The 18,450-nt window shown below is 45.5% G+C and overlaps 1 protein-coding gene across 1 annotated transcript; it reads right to left on the reverse strand.

Annotated features, from left to right (window-relative positions):
* Nucleotides 1-233: 233 nt before the first annotated feature.
* On the reverse strand, nucleotides 234-17,585 carry RBP7 (retinol binding protein 7). The gene is given in 8 exon segments (XM_087445765.1): nucleotides 234-667; nucleotides 3,144-3,243; nucleotides 3,324-3,484; nucleotides 3,710-3,759; nucleotides 13,233-13,315; nucleotides 13,317-13,362; nucleotides 15,565-15,822; nucleotides 17,525-17,585. Coding segments are annotated over 8 exon segments (810 nt in total). The 3' UTR covers nucleotides 234-616.
* Between the last annotated feature and the right edge of the window lie 865 nt (nucleotides 17,586-18,450).

Consider the following 18,450-nt stretch of genomic DNA (forward strand, 5'->3'; position numbering starts at 1 on the left):
TACTTGTCCATCCCCAAAAGTTGGGTTTGCCCCTCCTGAGCTCTCACAACTGCCTGTACTAATTAGCACTGCTCAGAATGCTTGTTTCATTCATTTTCCTCACTAGACCTTGAGGCAGGAATTACATCTTGTCCATTGGTGTGTCCATTGCATAACTAGAAGGCTTTCAAATATCTCTTAAAATAATGAGATATGCTAAATTTAGAAGGAGAAAAATCAGAGCTGTTGGACAGGTTTATTTATTATTTATTTTTTCCCCCAAAGCCCCAGTAGATAGTTGTATGTCATAGTTGCACATCCTTCTAGTTGCGTATGTGGGACGCGGCCTCAGCATGGCCGGGGAAGCGGTGCGTCGGAGCGCGCCCGGGATCCGAACCCAGGCCGCCAGCAGCAGAGCGCACGCACTTAACCGCTAAGCCACGGGGCTGGCCCTGGACAGGTCTATTGAAGCTGAGCAGTTTTTCCACAATCCAGACAGCTTCTGGTACAGGCTATGTGACATCTCTCTGACCGCAAGGCCCCATCGCCAAACCAGGACAGTTTAACATCTCTTCATTCTGGAATATAATTTGGCATTAAGCTGCAGCCACATGTGGGCTCTGTTGTTGGATAGAGATCAGGCTCTCCGGAATGTCTGTTTGCACACTTGTCCTTCACAGAACATTTCCTAGGGATAAGGAGGAAGGGAAGAAGAAAGAAGATGAGTTGGCACATGGGCATGCGGTCTGTAATTACTCACAGCACTTCTGACACCAAATGTGTGGGGGTTTTCCCTCCTGACACCAAATGTGCTGTCTTTTCCAATGCCACTTCTCTAACTCTGACACCAACTGGGTGTCCAACAATTCAATTCAATTCTGACACTGACAGCCCAGAGTTAGTGCAGATCCTACAGGTTAAGGGCTCACTTCAGATGTCAATGGCAAGTCCCAGGCCATCTAAACTTCTGACTAACCAGCTATAAATTGGGGGTTCCTGTGACTCCCTCCTTAGGTTCAATAATTTTCTAGAATGGCTCACAGAACTCAAGAACGCTTTTTACTTGCATGTATAGGCTACAACTCAGGAACAGCCAAATGGAAGAGATGCATATGAGAAGGTATGGCAGGTGTATGCGTGGATCTCCATGCCCTCTCCAGGAGCGCCACCCTCCCAGCACCTCAGTGTGTTCACCAACCAGGAAGCTCTCTGAATCCCATCATTTAGGGGTTTTTATGGAGGTCTCATTACATAGGCATGATTGATTAGATCATTGGTTATTGGTGATTATTCAATCTCCAGCCTGTCTCCTCTCCCCAGAGGTCGGGGGCCAGGCTGAAAGTTCCAACCCTCTAATCATGCCTTGATCTTTCTGGGGACCAGCCCCCATCCTGGAGCTCTAGAGGCCCCCCAGTCACAAGTCATCTCATAAGCATACAGAAGACACTCATTACTCTGGAGATTTCAAGGGTTTTAGGAACTGAGTACAACAACCAACTATTCATTTTTTATTATATCACATCCTGTAAGAATCGTCCCATGAGTATCCTTAGAGCAGGGGTCCTTCTATGCTTTGTGTGGGCAGAGTTTCTGGATATGACAAAGAGGGACACATGCAATGTGAATATTACTTCTTACAGCCAACTAGTCTGAATCCTCAAAGAAATTTGTATTTTCTTTGCAGTTCTATATTACATTTTTGTGATGGCAAGTTTCTTACTTTGTTTTTATTGTCAGGAAAGTGTGGCAATCTAGGATCAAAACATCTTCAATGCCTTTGTAATCAAAGACCACTGAGACCCTCAAAGACCCCCCAGACTCAACTTTAAAAGTGCTCTAATTTTGTTTTCATGGATCTCACCTAGATTTCACATGTATATTGAGGCAAAAAAGGCATAGAGTTGAAAGCACACATTCTTGTTAGCCTTAGATTTGAATCTCTCCTCTGCTGGTAGCGCCTTCAAGTCAGAACCTGGTGACTCTATATACAACAGAGCGGAACCCTGCCTGGTCTTTCTGCGCCATCCTCTCACCTGCCGGTGCTACATCAGACAATCCTTCGCTGCTATTCATAGGGTTTTCAAGGCCAATTTTTCAGAAGTGGGTGGCTAGGTCCTTCTTCCTAATCTGTCTTAGTCTGGGAACTCTGCTGAAACCTGTCCACCACGGGTGACTCTGCTGATACTTGAAATCCTGGTGTCATAGCTTTCAGCATCACAGCAACACACGGCCACCACAGTGTGACAACTGAGGAACGAGTGGTGTGGCTCCCTGACGGGGGCAGGGACCCGGGCCATGGTGGTGAGAGCGCCAGATCTTAATCGCTAGACCACCAGCTCCTTTCTGTGGCCTTGGGGAATTTCTAAATCTCCATCTCTTCATTTGTAAATGGAAAAATTGTGTCCCTTTCACAGGACTGTCTTGAAGACTAAGTGAGATAATGCACTCAAAGGACTTAGCACAGTAATTGGGCAAAAAATCATCACTCAAAAAATGTAAGCCATTATACTATATGTGGCAGGAAAGAATTCTCATTTAAAAAGCCATGAGTAAGTCTTGAGGTACAATTTTATACCTTCTAAGTTATATTTATAAATTATTGATTAGGTTGAGCTACAACGTGTACGTTCATGAAGTGCTGGTGGCACAGGAAATCGATACTCCGTTTTGGAAGTGAGTGAGGCAACAACGTAGCAAGAGGCAATGATGTGTGTGTCTCTGAGAACAGCGATCCCTCTGTGAATTCTTCCTAAGGGAATAAATCCATGGATGCAAAATGCCCTATGTACGTGAATTTAAGCAATAGCAGAAAACACCCTGAAACAATACTTCTGGACACTTTTAAGAAAATGTTTTACTAAAATGAAAGTTCATCAACCTAATGGAATATTATGCAGCCAGTTTGCTACCTTATTATACATATTCAATTAATACATGATGAATTCAACAGGAAAATTATTTAGAAACCTGGAACATTTTATATTAAATGAAAGGCAGAATATATTAAATGAAAAGGCAGAATATTCTGACAGACTGGAAAGTAATATGCCAGATTGAAAACCTCTGGATTGAAATGGTAGGATTATTGGTCATGGTTTCCTGTTTAACATTTTCTTTAATATTGTCTCATCTCATCAAAAATAAGAACCAAACGTGGCGAGTACCAGGTGGAGTTTGTCCCCTTCAATCCAATGGGTCCAGCCTCTGTTCTTCTTTTCCCCCTTCTGGACACAGGTGAGTCTGCCCTTGTCCCAGGTAACCAAGCTCTGTCTGAGAGAGGAGGGAAAACGTTGGTTTGCTCAGGCAGGATCCTCGACTATTACTAAGTAGAATGCCAAGTTAACCTTGCAAAGTGAAGAGCTTGTGTTTTTTCCTTGCATTTTCTGTTATCCAGGCCTTTGTTGTCTTCATCAAATTCTTCTCCAACTTTAAATTGAACAAGGTAATTCCTTAAGCTGCTGTACCTGTGGATGGTAAAAGAATCCCCATTTTGCTCAATCACTTTCTTTTTTTTTTTTTAAAGATTTTATTTATTTATTTTTTCCCCCCAAAACCCCAGTAGATAGTTGTATGTCATAGCTGCACATTCTTCTAGTTGCTGTATGTGGGACGCGGCCTCAGCATGGCCGGAGAAGCGGTGTGTCGGTGCGCGCCCGGGATCCGAACCCAGGCCGCCAGCAGCAGAGCGCACGCACTTAACCACTAAGCCACGGGGCCGGCCCTCAATCACTTTTTGTGGCTTCAGCAACTTGGCTTTCTTGCGGGTGGCAAAGTCAATGCCTCAAAAATAATTTTTAAAAAAGAAAAGAAATCTCAACATTCACTTGACATACAAAAGCTAAGAATTTGGCAGCTGTTCTCAAAATCATTACATTTGATTGCTAATGTTTCTTTTACATCGTCAATGTCGTTTGCTGCCGAAATTGGATCTATAGAAAAAGCCCTGCTGGCAAACCTCCATCCAGAGGCTGATTGAAAAGCTTGAACAGCTTTTAGGGAAGATTCATTAGGCTGGCTGTGCCTTGGGTAATCGATTTGAAGCTGGGCATGGCAGAAGCAGTTCTGGGAATCCCCCCCAGAGGCCCACGAGAGGACAAGGAAGCCAAGGGGACAGGGCTCAGGCCCCCAACTCAACTCAATCACAGCATCTCTGCCTTTGTCTGCTTTATGTATTTACACTTCGAATTAAGACAGCATTCGAACAGTTTCTGAATCATAACGAAGAAAACAAAAACAAAAACCACTGCAATCTTGCATATACTACTATCATTTAGAAATCTTTAATAAGCTTTAAAAAAGAGTCACACATGGAAACATGGAAGGCTGAGAAGATCAGGGTTTTGGTATAGACCGTGGATTTGAATCTCAGTTCCCATTTAGTAGCTTTGAGCACATTATGTAGCTAGAGGTAAGGATTGCTATTTTAATAATTAATTAATTAACTTTTTTTTTTTTTGCTGAGGAATATTCACACCGAGCTAACATCTGTTGCCAATCTTCCTCTTTTTTTGCTTGAAGAAGATTAGCCCTGAACTAACATGTGTGCCAATCTCCCTCTATTTTGTATGTGGGTTGCTGCCACAGCACGGCTGATGAGTGGTATTGGTCCACACCAAGGATCCGAACCCGAGAACCCAGGCGGCCAAAGCGGAGCACACAGAACTTAACCTCTATGCCACGGGGATGGCCCCAGGGTTGCTATTTTAAATAGGGTAGCCAGGTGACACTTCAGAAAGAAGCTGAAGGAGGTGGAGAATCGAGCCATACAGATTTCAGGGGAAAGAGTGTAAGGCAGAGGTCACAGAGGGCCCCAGGACTCCAAGGAAGGGTGTGCCAGATGGTTTCAGGAACCGCCTAGAGCCTGGGGTGGCTGGAGCAGAATGAGGGAGACTGAGGAGGAAGGAGAGGAACTAGAGTTGAGATGTGAGGGTACCATAGGACCATCTGGCTTTAACTCAGAGAAAGATGGTGTCAGATGGGAACCACTGGAATGTTTAGAGAAGGTGACATAATCTAATTGGCAGGCAGCCACAACTATATGCTGGCTTGTCACCCTGGACATTTCTGTGAGCCCCAGGGCATGGTTCAACCATTTAGGGATTGTCCTATTATGTAAAATAAAGTTCCAGGAATCTTCAATTTAGAGACTTACATGCCTCATTGCAGGTAGTTTGGTCCCAGAGTAGACCCCTGTTTTAATTTGTTTACCTAATAGATTCGTTTTTATCTGACAAGGACTGCCACTTGGGGCTGGCTGTATTTCTCAAGGCCAAGGCCTCATACCTCCATCTCCAGTCTAGAAAACTTGGCCAAGCACTGAGCAGGGCTCCTTCAGCATCTCATTAGCCCCATCCATTCCTAAGCTCAACAATAGTATAAATGTCCCTATCTTAAGAAAAAGATTTTTTGACCAAGAACCCAAGTTTTTAGCTTGAGATGCAAATGATCCAGTCTATTTTTGGTGAGGAATATTTGCCCTGAGCTAACATCTGTTGCCAATCCTCCTCTCTTTTTTGAGGAAGATTAGCCCTGAGCTAACAGCCGTGCCAATCTTCCTCTATTTTGTATGCGGGTCACCACCTCAACATGGCTGATGAGTGGTGTAGGTCCACACCCAGGATCTGAACCCAGAACCCAGGCCGCTGAAGCGGAGCTCATGGAACTTTAACCACTACACCACGGGGCCAACCTCAAATGATCCAGTCTTTACTGGTTTTCAGCAATGTTTAAGCATTGAGGCTAAACCCTTAAAATATTTATCCTATTATAATATGACCAAGCCAAATTTAAATACTTATTGCTGACTTTCCATAAACCCTATTCTGTAAGTGGAACAAAAACAAAAGCAGACAAGAAACCAAATTTTAGATTATCACTTTATATCAGTTATGCTTTTAAAATCCGTGAAGTGATTTGTTGCTAGTCAATTTACAATTGGCACTACCATGTTGTAACACTGTCACTTGGATTTTTGGTTGCAGGGCTGGCCCTTCCCCCTCCGCCCCCCAAAGCCCCAGTAGATAGTTGTACATCATAGTTTCACATCCTTCTAGTTGCTGTATGTGGGACGCGGCCTCAGCATGGCCGGAGAAGCGGTGCGTTGGTGCGCGCCCAGGATCCGAAGCCGGGCCACCAGCAGCAGAGCGCGTGCACTTAACAGCTAAGCCACAGGGCGGGCCCAGGGGCTGCCCTTTTTAAAGAGCAAAAGTTAAATTAGCTTAAGTTCTGGTCAGTTTCTGCCGAATACATGGTCCAAATGGCTTTAGTGCTCATAATTTTTTTATCCAGGTTAAACCACGCTCCTCCATACCATTAGACTTTTAAGTAGGAAATAAGACATTCATGCAGGAGGAAGAGAAAATCTAACTGATGCGCACACTATTTATTACAAGTATATGAGCCTATACACTTTAGGGCAGGATCTCAAAGAAGCCAACACAAACATACACTTTTCTAAACTTTAACTGTTCAAATTAACTCTTAATCCCAAAGCCACTTCCAATCTTGAGGCAATGTGGGTCCTGGAGTGAAGAGAAACGGGCTTTAAGTCCCATTTATGCGGTTACCCCGGGAAAGTTGGGACCACCACCACCTTCTCGTGTTTGTAGTGGGAGTAAAGGGGATGACCTGGACCAGAGAGTCAAGATCTGCGGCATTGGCACCGGCTCCTCTCTGCCTAGAACTTTGCACCCTGGGTCTTCCTTGGCTCCTTTGGGTCCACCAGGAACTCTAAATCCTAGGCTACCTCCTCCAGACATGAAAACCCAAGCAAATTTTCTTCTTTATCTCAAGGGCTCATTGCCTTTCTTCTCCCTACAGTTTGGCAGAAGCTAGGAGAGCCATATCCGAGCCCTGTTGGGAAGCTGCAAGATCAGTTCTGGATTAAAAACAGTAATTTTCCCTCCTCCAAAGAGATGCTGGCTGGGGCACACCGTGAGATGTGTGGCTGGGTGTTCTCTGATTACTTATTTGAATCTTATCACTGCTGACAGGCATTCACCTCACTTCTACTTTTATTATTAGTTGTTGTTGTTGTTTTTTTTTTTTTTTGGTGAGGAAGATTGGCCCTGAGCTAATGTCCGTGCCCATCTTCCTCTATTTTGTATGTGGGACACCACCACAGCACGGCTTGTTGAGCAGTGGGTAGGTCCACACCTGGGATCCGAACCTGTGAAATCCGGGCTGTTGAAGTGTAGCACCCAAACTTAACCACTACACCACGGGGCTGGCCCCTCACTTCTGCTTTTAAAAAAGAGGCCATCACTTATTTTTTTTTTTCCTAGAGCATACAGTTCAAAGATCTAAGTAGTATAGTCCATGATTTTTTAATTGAATGTATTTTCCTTATATATACATAAAAAGCATAAAAATTTAAAAATTGTAATAAATTGTATATTCAAGTAAATCAGTAATATCCAAGACTGTTAGCTTAATTCTGAAGATAAAATTTAATATTTATAGTATATGTAAATAGCCATTCTTTTGTTGTTGTTGTTTGTTTAAATTTATTTTATTTGGTGAGGAAGATTGGCCCCTGAGCTAACATCCATTGCTAATCTTCCTCTTTTTGCTGAGGCAGATTGGCCCTGAGCTAACATCTATGCCCATCTTCCTCTTGTAAATAGCCATTCTAATGCTAAAAGTATGACTTAAGTAGTTAGTACTTAAACTAGATCTAAGGGTTCAACAGAGTTACTGGGTTTTCAGAAAATTATTTTGAATTAAACTGACCTCCCAGATTCTAATCTGTGTAAAAGAAAAAGAAGCAAAGTTAACCCTAAATTCTGAATAGTTCTAAAACTCCACGGCTCACTTATTGTTTAGGCCAATATTGTAATTTGAAAAGCAATACCTTCAATAAAGGCGAAGAATTTGCATACTACCTCCTCATTTAGAAAATTTGCCACTACAAATCCCATCATTACCTTTTTAAGTTAAAGCCCTGCTTTCCGTGCTCATGAAATCTATACAGATTGTCATACTGTCCTAACTCCTTAAAATATTAAATGCTGGTAGTTTAAGTTGATGACTATTTAATACCTAGAATTAAAGGTTTCCATTATCTACCTTTATCCAAAGAATAGCATTTTTTCCCTACAATTATGTCAATCATATCCTACACTTGTATGATGTCTTCTATCATTTACTTTTTCCTCCTTCAAGTTAAATTTATTAAATGCCTAGTGCGTGCAAAGCCCTAGGGCAGAAAAGGTTACCTATGTCCCCTCTGGAATGGGAAATAACAGACAGCAGGCACTTGCTCTGCTTGTTCATATAGTACCTTCCTCACCATCCCTCACACACAGGAAGTGCCTAAATGATATTGGTTAATGGATTAAAGCTGGAGAAGATTCATGGAGTCTGTTGAACGGTAGGTTTAAGGTAAGACACACTTTCTAATAGCTGTGGCACTACCCTCCCTCTCTCCAGGCAAACAAAATATTTAAACATCTTTTACTGGGGGGAGGGGGTGGTGGTGGTGGTAGAGAAATCAAAGTTGTAAATGCCCTGTCTCTGTCCTTCAGGAACTTATAATCAAGCAGGAAGCCAAAAACAGAGTAATCTAATTCTCCCTTCAAGAAGAGGATCTGCTGCAGAGCCAGCCCTGATGGCCTGGTGGTTAAAGTTTGGCACGCTCCACCTCGGTGGCCCAGCTTCAATTCCCCAGCGTGGAACCATACCTCTCATCTGTCAGTAGCCGTGCTGTGGCAGTGGCTCACATAGGAGAACTAGAAGGACCTACAACTAGGATAGACAACTATTTACTGGGGCTTTGGAGAGGAAGAAAAAAGAAAGAGAGAGAGAGGAAGATTGGCAACAGATGTTAGCTCAGGGCGAATCTTTCCTAGAAAAAAAAAAAGAGAGAATCTGCTCCAAAGAAACATTGAAGACAATCTTCTTGAACCTAAAAGCACTTTGATTATTCGAGTTCTGTGCCATAAATCCCTCCTGTGTGCTATGTGCTGACTTTAAAAAGAATCTGAATGTAAGACATGGTATAATTCACTATGCACTTTGTTAAGTTAAATATTCAACAGGGACAAAGACCTCAAGCTCTGTTTTCTGCAAAAAGGGACAGAGTCTCTGGTTGTATTTTCCTTCCATCCAGTGAAAAAGATAAGGACATTCTGGCTTTTATTACGGGAGCTATCTTTATTCACCTGAAATACAACCTTCTGTGTTTAAAAAGCACGTTTTAGGGCCGGCCCCGTGGCTTAGCGGTTGGGTGTGCGCGCTCCGCTGCTGGCGGCCCAGGTTCGGATCCCGGGTACACACCGATGCACCGCTTCTCTGGCCATGCTGAAGCCACATCCCACGTACAGCAACTAGACGGATGTGCATCTATGACATACAACTATCTACTGGGGCTTTGGGGGGAAAAAATAAATAAAATCTTAAAAAAAAAAAGCACGTTTTAGTTCACTGTATAAAGTCATAAGACATGGCTAAGATAGGAGAGAATGCTAATTCACAAAATATAATCAGTTCAAACAACTGAATTTAAAGTGAGCTTTAATTTTTTTTTTTTTAATTAATTTATTTATTTATTTATTTTTCCCCTAAAGCCCCAGGCGATAGTTGTATGTCATAGCTGCACATTCTTCTAGTTGCTGTATGTGGGACGCGGCCCCAGCATGGCCGGAGAAGCGGTGTGTCAGTGCGCGCCCGGGATCCGAACCCGGGCCGCCAGCAGCGGAGCGCGCACACTTAACCACTAAGCCACGGGGCCAGCCCGTGAGCTTTAATTTTTTAATGAAATATAGGACTTGTAGGTTTTCTACTAAAGTCTCCTTGCAATACAATTATTTTTGGTCATTTTTTATTGCGGTAAAATATATATAACAAAATTTACCATTTTACCCATTTTTAAGCATACAAATCAGTGGCATTAAGTACATTCACAAAGTTGTGCAACTATCACCATTATCCATTTCCAGAACTTTTTCATCATCCCAAACAGGAACTCTGTACTTGATGGGGTTCAGGATGCGCTACCCCAAAATATGGCACCTTGGCATATGGAATATTTCAGGCTGAAGGAATTCGAGAAATGGCAGGTGCAGGAAGGACTCTCTGTCCTTGCCCCGAAGCAGGTCGTAAGACCCTCATGTGAGAGGTGCCCTCCCTATAACAGAGGAAAAGAGCATCGTTATCTCTGAAAACAAGGGACATAGAGAGGAATCAGAAGAACAGATCTTGCTAAGTTTCTAAGTTTGCTTATTATTTTTCAGTTCTAGAATTTCTATTTGTTTCTTTTTCTACACTGCTACGTTACTTTTTATAGATTCTGCTTCCCTGCCAAAATTAAGCTCAGCATAACTGCTTTATATTCTATTTCTGATAATCCCAGTATCTGGACACCCTACTTCTGTTGTTTGTTGTTTCTGTTGACTCTTGCTATTGGGGTCTTTTTATTTTTTAACAGCTTTATTGAGACATAATTGATATACAAAGACCTGCACATATTTAACAAGTTTGGACATATGCAAACACCGGTGAAACCATCGCCACAATCAAGGTAATAAACATACCTGACACCTCCCAGAGTTTCCTTGTCATGGAGTCTTATCTCCTTATGTACTTGATTAATGTTGATTGTTTACTGTACATTGTATTTGAAAAGTTATTTGTAGAAACAATTTAAGACCTTGCATGATATTCTCTTCCTCCAAAGAGGATTTTTCAAAGTTGCTTTTTTGGGGCCGGCCTGAGACGTAGCGGTTAAGTGCCGGCACTCCAGCGGCGTCAGCTGCTGGCAGGCTGGGTTCGGATCCTGGGCGCGCACCGACGCACCGCTTGTCAGGGCATGCTGTGGCGGCATCCCACATAAAGTGGAGGAAGATGGGCACAGATGTTAGCCCAGGGCCAGTCTTCCTCAGCAAAAAGAGTAGGATTGGCATGGATGTTAGCTCAGGGCTGATCTTCCTCACACACACACACACAAAAAATTGCTTTTAAGGGCACTAGCTATCTGGAAGCACCTTAATTCAAATTTAGGTTTTGAGACTTTCCTGGACTACCAGGATGGTTCGAAGTCAAACTACAGTCTATTCAAAAGCTGTTTACTTCCAAGTCTCCCTTACTCCTCAGGAGCAGCTTTTCGGAGTCCTAGCCCAAAGTAGGGTGTTTACAAGGTTTCTACCCTTGACTGACTCAGGACTCCAACTTTTGCCCCCCTAATCCCACGAAGCTCCCAAAATTGCAGCTTAGTCCCACAAACACCCTGAAGGTAAGAGCCATCCTAAATTCTGGGTTCACCTCTCTGGATTCTTATTCTCTCCCAGACCTCAGCCTGATCCTTCTTTATTATCTTGGTAGTTCTCTGATGTTACCTAAGAAGTTTTTAAAAAATATATATTTGGTCTAGCTTAATTTAGCTGTCTTCAATGGGAGAGTCAGTACAATTAAATTAGTTTGCCATTACCAGAAGCAGAAGTCCTCATGAAAGATCTGAATACTTTTGTGTAAGTTGGCATTAGAACATACATGAGTACAGGGGCGGCCTGGTGGCGCAGCGGTTAAGTGCGTGCGCTCCGCTGCGGTGGCCCGGGGTTCGCAGTTTCGGATCGCGGGTGCGCACCGATGCACCGCTTGTCAGGCCATGCTGTGGTGGCGTCCCATATAAAGTGGAGGAAGATGGGCACGGATGTTAGCCCAGGGCCAGTCTTCCTCAAGAGAAAAGGGGAGGAATGGCAGATGTTAGCTCAGGGCTAGTCCTCCTTACAAAAAAAAAAAAAAAATTAATTAAAAAAAAAAATACCTGAGTAGGCACAGCAGGATTTAGACTATTTACATTCTGCCAGTTGTCTTATTGATGACTTGATTTACCAAAGAGCAGCAGTTCTTAAATCTTAATTTGCATCCAAATCTCCAAGAATCTGATTAGGGCCCAGCCCCATGGCCTAGTGGTTAAGTTTGGCACACTCCCCTTCGGTGGCCCCCGTTCGGTTCCCAGGTGCTGACCTATACCACTCGTCAGCAGCCATGCTGTGGTGGTGACGCACAAACAAAATAGAGGAAGATTGGCACAGATGTTAGCTCAGGGCCACTCTTCCTCACCAAAAAAAGAAAAAAAGAATCTGATTAAATGCAGATTCTGATTCCACAGATCTGGGATCTGGGGTGAGGAACGAGAATCTGCAAGAAGCTCCTGCTGACCCTTGAGTAACAGGACCCTACACTCACCTGGTCCTGAGTCCCTAACCTGCCCAGGGGAAAGCGAGTTGACTCTGGAGTCTGTTCGTTACACATGGAAGGCAGAAGAGAGCGTTGGCCCTGCATTTTCTTCCCAGCTTGTTGAGAACTGGCAATATGTTTTAAGGCTTGTTTCAGCTATTGTATAAAATGCTAAGAGACCCCTTGGTTTGTAATTTGGATACTCTTCAAATATCAGATCTGGTCCAACCACCTCATTTAGAAAATGGGGAAACTAAAGGAACTGAGCGGTTATGTGACTTTGTTCCCATTACCAACAACCAATGGCCGCTATCTGGGTTTCCAGTTTGGTGCTCTGTTATGCTAAATAGCCTCTCCATTCCAGAAATCCTTAGCACACTTATATTCTTTTGGAAAACAAATGGCAAATAATAGTTAACGTGTTGCCTAGATCCAATATCTTTCTGGAACCTGAACCAAAAGTAAAAAAAGGAGTTGTGAGGCAGGAGGCTGACTCAATACTATAGGGCTTCATTCTTTGAGAAACAAGTTGGAAAATAAATAAATATAAGTAATGTAAATAAATAAATAGCCTCTGTTAGCCTCCAGGATCTAATACAGTGGCAGATCATTGATAAGCCTCTATTGAAATCATGAAAAAAAAAAGGATCAAACAGGGGATCATAATAGAGCACACAGAAAAGCAAGTTGATATTGGGACAGGGGAAGGATTCCACTAACACACATTTTGAAAACACTAATTACAAGACTCACAAGGCTGCTCTGCTATGCTTGACAGGCTCAGCACAAGATGTTTTCCCCTGCTTGAAACTTTGACTCTGACTCCATTCCCTGTTCTCTTCTCTAAGAGGTTTGCTCTAAACGCATGGAAATTGCTAAAAAGGAAGCACGGCAAGGCAGAATTGGAGGCCATCACCTGCTATGTAACACTTTATCCTCCACACAAGTAGCCAGATACTAAGAAAGCACTTATGGTCACATGTCACCACTAATTTGGGGTGGGAAGATAAGCAAAATATCAGGACTTATTGCCTTTGAGAAAAATAGGCACGAATTCTCTTTTATGAATTGGAAACGGAGAGTAAATGAGATTCAGATTGAAGGGTAGCAGAATATGCCACCCCAAAATATACCACTTTGGCATACTGATTATTTTGACAATTGGGAAGAAGCAGATAGAAAAGCTCTCTGCCCTCCCCCATTTGCCTAAAAGCGGGACACAAATTTGTAAAGGTGTCTCCCTGCCTCTCTGTACCAAGATGGACAGAAGTTAGGGAGATAACTCTAGTCTCTTACCAGCCTGTAGATGGCACCAGAAGAATCTACATTATAGTAAACTTTACTAACTAGCCCTTATTTTTCATCAGTTCCCCCACATATTTACCTTCCCACAATTTGCCACCCCTAGAAACACAAACTCTTTTTCTTTGTCTTGTCATATCTCTCCAGAATTATTACTCTCTGCTAAGATGCTATATAAGCTCAAGTTCTAATCCCTCCTTTGAGATACTCATCACTGAGTGCTCCTGTGTGTATTCAGGATGCATGTATTAATAAACTTCTGTTTGTCTCTTGTGAATCTCTTTTGTTAGTCTAATTTACAGGGCCCCAGCCAAGGAACCTAGATGGGTAGAGAAAAAATATTTTTTTTCTTCCCTACAAGGTTTTGTGTCTATCTGAATCAGATTTAGCTTGAGAAGCTCCAGACTTGCCTACTTAGTGTGAGAAAGGGAAGAGAGAATCCTGCCATCGGCTCCAGTATCTTAAGAACGTACTGGAGCTGTACATTTCAAAATGATTAAAGTGGTCAACTTTATGTTATGTATATTTTATCACAATTAAAAAACAGAAAAAGAGGCTGGCCCAGTGGCCTAGTGGTTAAGTTGCCGGCTCTGCTTCTGCGGCCTGGGGTTCACGGGTTCAGACCCTGGCAGGGGATACAGATACACTGCTCATCAAGCCAGGCTGTGGCAGCATCCCACATACAAAATAGAGGAAGACTGGCAACAGATGTTAGCTCAGGGCCAATCTTCCTCACCAAAAACAAACAAAAAAAAGAAAAAAAAATGGACCTCTCCCTTAATTTACAGATGAAGAAACTGAGGCCCAGTGTCAGATAATGAGGAGGCGGAGGCAGAGCAGCCCCCAGGCCCCCATACTCCCAGCAGCTCTGGTCCATCTGTCAAAAGTGCCCCCCAACCCCCGCATCGGTGTCATTTAGGCGAAACCACTTGGCACACAGTAAGTGCTCAGATCTACCAGGTCTGAAGAATAAGACTAAAGGCAGGGCGAACGGTAGTGAGGCAGAAAACAAATTCCCAAGGCCCCCTGGGAACCGAGGACACGAGTCAGACCCCCGCACCCCCCTGGGGCCACCGAGTCCCCTTCCCTCCGCGCCCCGCACACCAGGCTCTCGCCTAAGCGCTTCGGGGAGCAGAGCGCATCCGAGCCGGGCAGGGCGTCCCAGGCGGGGTGGGGAGCGGCCTCTAAGGGGGCTGGGTTTTTTATCTCCTTTCAAGCCCTCAAGGGAGGAGGCAGTCAGAAAACTCAGGATTTCAAACGTGGCTCTCCGACTCTAGCGGGCACCAGAATCACCTGGGGGGCTCGGGCGCCGGCCGCACCCGGCGCTCCTGACTCGGGAGGGCCGGGTGGGGCCCGGGGATCTGCTGACGCCGCCGACCGGAGTCTGCCCTGGGAGAGCCCCTGGACTCAGAGACTCCCAGAGCCGGTAGCCTAGAGCCCGCGCTAAAGGCGGCTGAGGGGCGAGGGTCGCCCCTGGAGGGGTTTCGGGCCAGGGCGACCCCTCACCGGCCGGACCCCATCGGTTCCAGAGTTCTCTCTGCGAGGTGCCCGGCGCCACCCGCGCCTCCACCTCCTTAGAAGTCCGCGGTGGGGCAGGAGCCTTGGCCACCCAGCAGGTAGAGAGGCGGACAGGGGGACGGCGGAGGGACAGAAGGACAGGCAGACGGGGGGACGGAGAATGGACATCAGGAGGGGGGAATGGGGGAGACGGAAGGACGAGGGGACGGGAGGATGGACGAGGGGGACAGAAGGACAGAAGGATGGGCGGACGGGGGAGACAGAAGGACAGGGGATGGGCGGGCGCAGGGGGGACAGGGGGTTGGGAGAGACGGAAAGACGAGGGGACAGGAGGATGGATGCGAGCACGAGAGGACTGGCAGACAGACTCGGGCTGATAGACCGACAGACAGACGGATGGACGAGAGCACGGCAGGATGGGGCAATGAGCGGACGCGCAGGCGGACGGGGGCACGGAGGATAGAGTCGGGGACGGGCGTACCGGAGAAAGGGAGACGGGGAGACCGCGGCACGGAGGAGACGGACCCACAGGCCAGGCGCGGCCGCCTCCGACCCCAAGACCCGCGGCGAGAGCCCCTCCCGCCCTACCTAGGGCCAGCATGTAGCCCTCGAGGTTGTCGCTGCTGAGCAGGTTCCAGGTGCCGCTGAGGTCGGCGGGCTTGGCGGGGCTGGCGCCACACCGCCGGGCGGGCGGGCCAGGCGCGGGGAGGGGAGCCTTGGGCGCGCTCGCTCCGGGGACCCTCGCCGCTCCCCGCCTCCTCCGCCAGGTGCGCCTCCTCCTCCTCGGCTTTAACTCCAAATGTGGGCGGACCCCAGGCCGTGCTCTGGCCACACTATTTTCTCTGTCTACATATTAATGACCAAGGGATCTCCTTCAAACTCACGGCATTAATTACTGTGTCAGTGGCAAATAACATACCAAAAAACCCCGCTCTAGTGGGCTCAATAGATAGGGATTTATTTTCTTGACCTATCAAGCAGCCCTGGGAGAAGTGGTTGCTGGTGACAATTTGGCAACTCTGTAACCCGGAAGTGACATCTCTGGGATTCTCCTGGCCTTTTATTCCTGCCTGTTACTTCACTGCCGGGACACCTACGTTCAAGGTGGGAGAGTGGGGAAGTACCCACCGGCCATTATCCCTTCATCAGATTTCTGTTCATACTCATTGACCAAAACTGTCATATGCCACTTCTATCCCTTCATATGCAAGGGTGCCTGGCGAATCTAGTATCTCACTTTTAGCCTTGACAGTAGAGAAAGGCAAAAGAGAAGGGAGTTGGGAATGTGAATTAACCTACATTAACCACAAACACCATCTATATAGGCTGGCTCCAAGACTTATATGTCCATTTCTGACCTCTCCCACGAGCTCCAGACTCAAATATATTAATAGGCAATATTAACTGAGTGATTATTATGTGTATTATCATTTGTCACAAAATCCTACTTCTCCAGTATTTACTTATTTATTTAATTTATTTTTTGCTGAGGAAGATTGGCCCTGAGCTAACATCTGTTGCCAATCTTCCTCTATTTTGTATGTGGGTGACTGCCACAGCATGGCCACTGACAAGTGGTGTAGGTCTGTTACCGGATACATACCCAGGTTCTTTACCTGCCACACAAGAGGAGCCAAATAAAACTGGAATGCCAGGCTTATGGCAAGGAAAGAGTTTTTATTTCAGGTGATGTCAGCCGGGAGACGAGAGCTCTCAAATTTGTCCCATCTCCCCGAAAGATGGGAGGGAAGGGGTTTTAAAGGTTGCGAGAGAGAGCAAGTGCTGGGGTTTTAGGTAAGGGAGGGGGAGCATGTGGCCATGCTGGTTGGCACCTTCCCACCAGCCTGCGTTTGGCCTTGAAGACTGAATTTTTTTCCCTTGGCTGTCTGGACTTTTCTGGTTAGTTTTTATCTTCAGCCTGTGTTTGGCCTTGTGAGACTGAGTCTTGATGTCTGGACTTTGATTTCCTGGGAAAGACAGCTCACTCATATACTAAGGAGGGACAGAAAGATCTGGTTAGTTTTAAACAACAGTTGATTATGCTGCATATGTACAGCTGCAGTTAGCAAAGCTTATCTCAAAGTTTTTGCTCTCTTCTTCTAGCCCAGGGAAGATTTTTTTCACCTCTTGGTGCTTAGTTTCAGATCTGCCCCTGGGAACCAAACCCAGGGCTGAGGAAGCAGAGCATGCGGAACTTAACCACTAGGCCACGGGCTGCCCTCCAGTAGTTACTTTATCATCTCCATTTGACAGAGACAAAAACTGAGACAAAGAGAAGTGACTTGCCCAAGGTCATACAGTTGGTGGAAGAGTCTGGATTCAAACCCAGGCAGCCTGACTCCCGAGCTCATGTGCCACCTCTCATTGCCTACTTGATGTCTCCACTTGGATGTCTTAAAGGCATTCAAACTCAACACATCCAAGACAGAAAGCATAAAATAAGTTTTTTCTCCAGCTTTCCTCATCTCCATAAATTGCACCATTAGTCACCTGGTTGCTCAAGCCAAAAACCCACTACATACTCTAGATTTCTCCCTTCTCTGCTCACCCGTTTCCAGGTCATCAGTAAGTCCTGTTGGTTTTACCATCCTAACCCAGGCCACCGTCATGTCTTGCTGCCTCCCTGGACTTGCTGCTTCTACTCTAATCCCACCAAACCATTCTCCATACTGCCAGGGCAAGCTTTTGAGAAATGTAATTCACATCTCATCACTCCCCTGCTTAAAACCCTTCAGTGTTGTCCGTTTTTTTGTTGTTGTGAGGCAGATTGGCCCTGAGCTAACATCTGTGCCAGTCTTTCCTCTATTTTGCACGTGGGTCACTGCCACAGCATGGCGTGATGAGTGGTGTAGGTTCGGGCCTGGGATCCGAACCCAAGAACCCCGGGCTGCTGAAGGGGAGCGAAGTGAACTTAACCACTATGCCACCAAGCTGGCTCCTGTCCCATTTTTTTTTTTAAAGGAAATTCACACTCTCTCCCATGGTTCATTGAACCATGCTTGATTTGGCTTCTGGATACTTCTCCAGCATTACATTCTGTCTCCCCCCACTCAGGAACTCCAGTCATGCCAGTTTTGTTGTGATGATGGCTCTGTGCCAAGGTCAAACCCTTTCCTTCTTCAGGGTCTTTGTGTATGGTGTTCCCTGTTGCTGGGGTGTTTTTCTCCTGGTTTTTACACGGTTAGCTCCTTTGGCTTCCAGTTCAAAAGTCACTATTAGGGAAACAGTCATTTTTAATCATGTCCTCCATGGAGGGGAGTTTCCCCTGAACACTCTGGCCTCTTTCCCTACCTTTACTTCCTCCTCATGGAGGTGGAATGAGTTACCTGGTTGGGGGCAACTAGGGTGACCACTCATCCCAGTTTCCCCAAGACTGAAAGAGTGCCTAGTACACGGAACTTTCACTACTAAAACAAGAAAAGTTCCAGGAAAACTGGAATGAGTTGCTTGCCCTTGGGGCAACAGCCATTGAAC

The sequence above is a fragment of the Ceratotherium simum genome, chromosome 22 (assembly GCF_057802395.1).
Source record: "Ceratotherium simum simum isolate JZ-2026a chromosome 22, ASM5780239v1, whole genome shotgun sequence".
In the NCBI taxonomy this organism is placed as follows: Eukaryota; Metazoa; Chordata; class Mammalia; order Perissodactyla; family Rhinocerotidae; genus Ceratotherium; species Ceratotherium simum.